This window comes from Lactuca sativa, chromosome 2 (assembly GCF_002870075.4).
Source record: "Lactuca sativa cultivar Salinas chromosome 2, Lsat_Salinas_v11, whole genome shotgun sequence".
In the NCBI taxonomy this organism is placed as follows: domain Eukaryota; kingdom Viridiplantae; phylum Streptophyta; class Magnoliopsida; order Asterales; family Asteraceae; genus Lactuca; species Lactuca sativa.
In genome coordinates, this window is record NC_056624.2 from 170,783,340 (window position 1) to 170,790,767 (window position 7,428).

At 33.0% G+C, this 7,428-nt stretch overlaps 1 protein-coding gene across 1 annotated transcript; it reads right to left on the reverse strand.

Annotated features, from left to right (window-relative positions):
• Positions 1 to 3,812: 3,812 nt before the first annotated feature.
• Positions 3,813 to 6,020, reverse strand: LOC111903096 (2-hydroxyacyl-CoA lyase). The gene is made up of 2 exons (XM_023898882.3): positions 4,324 to 6,020; positions 3,813 to 4,234 (listed from the first exon to the last, which is right to left on the reverse strand). The coding sequence occupies exons 1-2, from the start codon at positions 5,722 to 5,724 to the stop codon at positions 3,920 to 3,922; spliced, it is 1,716 nt and encodes a 571-aa protein (XP_023754650.1). The 5' UTR covers positions 5,725 to 6,020; the 3' UTR covers positions 3,813 to 3,919.
• Positions 6,021 to 7,428: the final 1,408 nt, after the last annotated feature.

A 7,428-nucleotide genomic window follows, 5' to 3' on the forward strand; every position in this document is an offset into this window, starting at 1 on the left:
ATTTTTTTGGTTTCAATCATGATTATCATTTCAAATATCAACATTGTTTTCGAAATAGCATAATATAGTTTTTAATTTTTTAATCTAATGTAATCATTAACTAACTTAAAAACTATCAATTTGAAAAAATTTCATTGTAATGTCACAAAACTACCGATAAAATTTTTTATTTTTAAACCATTAATTTCATACAACCATTTGTTCAAAAACTAATCAGAGTAAATTGTACTTTCCAAACATCATAGTAAAACACATATAATCAGTGGGGAAAAGTCATCACGGGATATTGTGCCTACAATATTGAACACATACCAATAGTGCCCTTCCTTAAGTCTAAACATCCATTCAAGACCGCATTTACCAATCCTTCAAATGTAACTCTTGGTGCTCTTCTTTGTGACCATATTAAATTTTCAGTTAAAAAGAAAGATTTCCGTAAAAAAAAAAACTTGAACTTTACTAGTCGACCAGTAGTGAATTCATGCCTGAAGGAAGCATGTGCTCAAACAAGTTTAGTTAACCAACTAATAATTGCTATTCATATTTACACCCCTCACATTCATATCCTTCTTTACATGCACAAAAGAGAGCCTTGATGATATAGTCTTACTAGCATAAGAAACTGAATTTTATACATATAAACCAGTTATTTTCCATGTTTTCAGTAATATAGGATATCTTAAAATCATTCATCCAAAGTTTGTTTTGGACGTTTACTATATCAAAATAAGATATGAGAACACAAATATATAACCATTTACATATTTTCAACATTTGTAAGATATGGTATTTATGTTCAAAAATGATAAAAGAAAGCCATATTGGAAAACCGGGTAAAGCCATTCTTCCAACAAGCATATTAAATAGTTAACAGACATATTTATAAAAAAAATGGAAATGCATACAACTTGCAAATGCCAAGACTTGAAAAACTCGATTAAGACTATGTTTGACGCGTCACAGCTAGCTGATAAGCTAGCTTATTTTTTGAACTTTTTTATGTTGTCGTGTTTGGTAAGCTAAAAAGTAGCTTATAAGCTAGCTTTTTGAAAAGCTACTTAGACTAGCTTTTTAGGAGCTTTTTTAAAATTTTCCAAATACACCATTTAATTAATTATAGAAACACATATTCTTACATGTCCTTTTATGTAATTTTATATATTTCAACTAGCTTTTCAGCTAGTTTTACCAAACTTTATTTTTTATCAATTAGCTTTTTAGCTATCAGGTAGCAGCCAACTTTTCACTAGTACGTCAAACATAGCCTAAAATTAGTTTAGTTTCAATAAAAAGGAAATTTCAAACGACCACATTGAGGCATAGTTACATGTGTGTTTTAATCTCACATTTTCAACAAAAATATATAGAAAATGGTGGCAAATATTTTAATTTCTAAAAACTAAAATGTTTTGTCAAATACGTTTGAGCAGAATTATAGACATCTCAAGCTTATCGTTTATTTAGTCCACAAATTGCTATTTGTACAATTTAAATCCAAAATAGTTTATTTGTATGTCATGTTTCATGTTTGAATCTGACTTTGACTTTTGAGGCTTGGTTCACCGGCCTGACCCCAAATGCTCTTTGTTGTATGTCTCATATCTGTATATTTTTAGACTTTAGTACGTATAATATCAAATAGAAAAGCTTAATAATCAATAATTTCAGATAAAAAAAAATAATGGGTTAATGGATAACCATTTATAGCACTCGGAGAAAGTTTATATAATCAGGAGCTGATATATGTACATGTCCTTGGAGTAAATCTTCTTAAATTATTTTTAATATATTTTGCAAAAAAGAATTATTTTATTAGACTTTCAAAAAAGGAATATATTAATATTTCGACTAAAAGTATCCACAATATGAATTTTTATTTTTAAAAAAGTTATGAAAATGTTCTCCTCCTGTTGTAGAAGCTAAAGTTATTTTAAAAGAGCTTGTTAAGTTTTTCATGAAGTTTTATCAACCCAACCATTATGATTGGCCTCATATATATTCAATCAATTACAATTAACCAACTTAAAAAATATAACAAAATAAATAAGTTTGATGTGTCATAATTTAAAAATAATAATAATAATAATAATTAAAAAAAAAATTGGTTGTGGGTATAGTTAATTTTTTAGTTGGTAAGAGAGGTACAGCTTTTTATCTTTTTTGGGGACGAGGCCTCAGACCGACCCGGTTTTCGATGGGCCCGGTTTGGCTGGAGGTAGGCGGCTTAGCCCAAAGTGGCTGGACCTAAAACTGTGTGCCCAGTAACTCTGGTTGCAGAATGCAGATTTGCAGTTGGAGGTAGGAGAATTTATGAACTAATATCTGTTAAGTTGTTGAAGTGTTGGTTTAAATTTTTGAAGTTTCAAAATAAAATTTTAATGAAGCTTATAAGTTTGTAAATATACAACTTTTAACTATTTTATTTTTTTCGCTCCACTGATGACATAATAATCATAGCATCACATTATTCATAATTAGTTGTGAGACCCGTATGTTATACGGGTTGGATAAAACAAAAAAAAAAACAAATATGAAGGTTTAAACAAAAATTTATTTAAATTTGAAATATAAAATTTGAATTTAAAGGAAACATATTAAATACTATATGAGTTGCAATATTGTAATTTATTGGTTATTTTCAATTAAGGCAATTATTAATTAAGGTGTAAATATGATGTGTTAATTAAGAAAGATAAAAAATGAGAAAATGACAAATGGAAAAAACATTTATTTAAAAATACCACAAAATGACAAATGTCAAAACTCATAAGAGATTGACATGTGTCAAAAAAAACCCTTCATTTATTAAAGAGGATCGGTCGGATTCAAATAATTATATTAAAACGGCATTGGATTCAAGTAGATGACTTTAAGTTGATCTTGTTTTAGAGTGAGTGGTCAAACAAGAATTTATTGGTGATTCCAAATTTTTGTGGATCCCACCAGCAACAAAAAATGAAAATAAAAAGTAAAGAGTAAAATCCACAAAAAGGTAATTTTCTATATTTTTGCCAAACTAAAGGGTTTTTTTTGTAATATACGTAAAGTGAAATTGAAATGCTCCAGTAAAAAAAAAAAAAAAAAACCTAAGTTGACGGGTCCTTAATGTAGTAAATTACAGAAATGGTCCGAGTAAAAAAAACTTAATCAAATTAGGGAAAAATGTGAAGTGAGATGCTTTAACTGTCCAAAAAAATTAAAGTATATGGCTATTTTTGTAATTTTTTTTTCCATGATTGGCCTAAATGCTAAAAACAGCAATTTACTTTCATTTCATTTTTGCGTATACCATAACAGCATACATGTAACAAAGAGTACAAAATAAAAAGTAGGCTGAAAAAAAAAATATAAAGTAAAGTTTTTTCTGCTAATTTTGACAATCAAACAAAAGTGTGTTGCTAATTTGCTCTGCATCATTGGTGAATTGAAATAAATAGCAATGTATATGAGTCTGTCCCTGTTTAAAACTAAAATAACAGAAATAGTCCCTGTGTAAAAATATTCCACAAATGGTCCATGGCAAATATTAAACAAATGGTCCATGGCAAAATAAACATTACACAAATGGTCCCTCAGAAAACAAATAGTACAGAAATGATCCCTGTTTAATTTTTTTGGAAATAGTTTTCTTTTTAAGCATTGTAATTATAAAGTACAATGCCATAATATGATAACATGTCTATAAGATTTACACATTAACACACACACACACAGAAATCACACAAACACACAATTTGGTTACGTATATTCAGTCTAAGATCACAATCTACTTTTTTCCAAAATTCAAAAGCAACAAGATCACAACATGTTCCTTCCATAACCATAATCAATTTCAAATTTATTCATATTCTTTTCCTCCATATTTTATGAGTTTAAGACATCAACGACAAACAAAAACTACCAAAAAATAAAACTTCCCTCAATTCTTATGTTCCATTCGACCACTTTCAGAACCTGCATAGGGATCAATGGTGACATTTATAACAGCAGGTTTCCTTGCACTAAAAGATTCATCAAGAGCAGATTTAAGCTCTTCAGGGGTCCCAACAAGATACCCTTTCCCTCCAAAAGCTTCAATCAAAACATGGTATGCTGCTCCTGGGACAAATGAAGTGGGTGCTGGATCATCTTTATAAGGCCCTGTAATTTCATTAGGGCATCTCCGGTCACCACCATACACACCACCATTGTTGAACACTATCACCACCACTGGTAACTCATACCTAACCAAAGTCTGAACAAAAACCACAACGTATTTCAGGACCAAAATTGAAAAAAGAAGAAGCTAGATTCAGGGGAAGAAAAAAGAAAAAGAAAGCAAACCTCGACTTCCATGGCACTGAATCCGAATCCAGAATCACCTTCAACAGCAACCACAAGCCGATCAGGTGAAGCTATTGCTGCTGCAATACAATACCCTAAACCAACACCCATTGTCCCCCATGTTCCTGCATCTAATCGGGTTCTGGGTTCCATTTGGACCAAAACGGATCGACCCACATCCATTGTGTTTGCCCCTTCTGAAACCAGTATAGGAGCAGGACTACCTAAACTAGCAATGGCTTCTCTGATAATCTTCATTGGAGTCAAGAAATCAAAGGGGACAACAACTTTGGATAACTGTACCTCCATTTTTGACACGTTTTCTTTCACCTTGTTGGTTATGGATTCGATCCAAGGATGAGTTCGACCTAAGCAAAATGGGTCGTCTTTGATCTCTTTGTTTAGTACTTGAAGAATCCTTTTTGCGTCCCCAATTAGACCTAAATAGGGTTTTCGGAGATTAATCTCTTCTTCATCTATGTCAATCAAGATGAATTTAACATCTTTTGACCACTTTGGAGGTTCTCCAAAGTGCAATAGCCAGTTCAATCTAGCACCAATAACTACGGCGACATCACATTCACCAATTGCAAGTGATCGGGCAGCTGTTGCAGCTAGGTCATGGGAATCGGGTAACAGACCTTTGCCCATTGGAGTCGGCAAGAATGGGATTCCGGTTTTCTCGACTAGGTTCTTGAGTTCATCTTCAGCTCTAGCTATGGCTGCTCCTTTCCCGAATACAATCAATGGCCTCTCGGCTTTTCTAATTAAAGATATGGCTTTGTCGATTTCTTCTTTTGCTACTATCTTAATTGGATCTACCTTTCTACTATTCTCTGCTTCATCTAGTAATTTGTTTGCTTCTGACTCGGTTATTGTTTGGTGGAGCACATCGGAGGGGATGTCTAAGTAACATCCACCGGGCCGACCTGATCCGGCGTGATCGAGAACACTGAAAACCGAATTAGGTATTTCGTTGATGTTTTTTGCTTTAATGGAAAATTTAACGAAGGGTTTTACCGCGGCGATCTGATCGAGTTCCTGGAAATCTCCTCTACCGACATCCTTCTGATCGCAGGATCCAGAAATCATAACCATCGGCCAAGCGTTGGCGGCGGCGTTGGAGAGTCCGGCGAGGCCATGGACACATCCGGGGCCGGAAACAGTGAGGAGGATGCCAGGACGACCGGTGAGGTATCCATAAGCTGATGCAGCGTATCCTGCTGACTGCTCGTTATGGAAAGCGATGAATCTGATTCCGAGTGCAACGGCGCGGTTGGCTAAGGAGGTAACAGGTATTCCGACGACGCCAAACATGCGGTCGATGCCGCCGCGTACTAGGGCTTTGGCGATGAGAAGATTGCCGTCAACTAGAGCAGATTTCACACCGGATTCACCCATTAGCGTGTTGAAAAAGCAACAATCAAGTAGGCAAAATTGGAAAAAAGAGAAAAAAGGAGAAGTGGTGGTAGGAGAGTGAAGAGGAAATGGAGAAGACTAGGCGTCGTCGATACTAATTTGGGTAGAGCGAAAAGGGTGTGATAAATGGGTGACCTGGAGGAAATCAAAATTGGTTTTGGCTACTGAATCGAATCCATCGGCAAGACGACGACAATTGAAACCAGATGCAGACTCGAATTTCAATCCTCTTTCGGAATGAGTGCCACTTGACAACTCGATTACGTTCAGAGTTTGTCTCATTGACATCTTTGTAAAAATATATATATAAAAATAAGGTTAATTCTACAAGAGCATTGGGTTGTGGGCAAAAAATTCACAACTAGTTGTGCACTTACCATTTTAAATTCATCTTTGTTTTTTTCATTATAAATACATTAAAAAATAAAGTAAATAGTGTTTTATTTTCAATCCTATTTTATTTTATACCTTATTTTTTATCCCAAAAAATATATTCATAGAATATTCTATTTTTATAACTTCTATATATTGTCAAATACACTCTTTACTAATTAAACTTTATATTTATGATTAATTAATATAAATTAGTATATAATATGATATTATAAATACTAAATATTACATTTAAATTATAATTAGTAGATAAAATAAACTAAAAATGTATAAAATAAAAATGAGAGGGACTAAAGTTGACAACCAAACTCCACCTCTATTTTTGGAGATATAAATAGTATTCCCCCATATATGGGGGAATATTATTCATATCTCCAAAAATGGAGGTGAAAATGGGGTAGGGTTGGAGAAGAATGAGGGAAAAATAGGGAAAAAAATGGAGTTTGGGGTAGGGCATCTCCAACCCACCTCCAAACTCCATTTTTTTTTTTCATTTATCTCCCTATTCTTCTCCAACCATACCTTTCACCTTTATTTTTGGAGATATGAATAGTATTCCCCCATATTTTTTTTTTCATTTATCTCCCTATTCTTCTCCAAACTCCATTTTTTTTTTTCATTTATCTCCCTATAGATGAGAAATTGTTTCATATTAGCAAAGTATGATTTTTATTATTTTTATTATGAAAACTTGAATTTAAAAATGATTAAGGACGTGGAAAAAAATTATTAAAACCGTCTTTAAATCTATATTACCATAACATCATCCAATGTAAACTTACTATCATTAATTTATTGCTGATAAATTTATTTTTTTTATAGTAAATGTGTTTGATTTTCATAAGATAAAATTTGTTTTCGTATGAACCTACTTCTCTCTCTCTCTCTACATATATATATATATATATATATATATATATATATATATATATATATAAATGATAAAAATGTTTTATAATAATAATTTAGATTTAAAACAAGTAAGCTAAATAACTAGACTTTGATACCTCTAAGGCTGGACAGTATGGGCTCGGCGAGGAGTTCGGCGACTTCGGTGAACATCGGGCTGAGCCCTTAACATGGCGAGTTTGGCTTGGCAATTCGGTGACCATCTATCGAGTATCTTTCTTTTTCATCCCCTCTTCTTCCTCCCTTCTCACCCACTCGATAAACTACTCATCTCTTCTCCTCCTCTTCTTCTTCCGAGCTTCTTACCCCACTTTTTGCTGATGTGGAGTTCGGCACGACTCCGAGCAGCCTAAGCGTTAAAACATATTTCTTACTTTATAACCG

What these genes read in the sequence shown, in the direction of transcription:
- LOC111903096 (XM_023898882.3), bottom strand. Translation starts at nt 5,724, where the DNA reads ATGGGTGAATCCGGTGTGAAATCTGCTCTAGTTGACGGCAATCTTCTC. An exon ending in TCAGTGCCATGGAAGTCGAG is followed by an intron (nt 4,235 to 4,323) that starts GTTTGCTTTCTT and finishes GTTTTTGTTCAG; the next exon opens with ACTTTGGTTAGGTATGAGTT.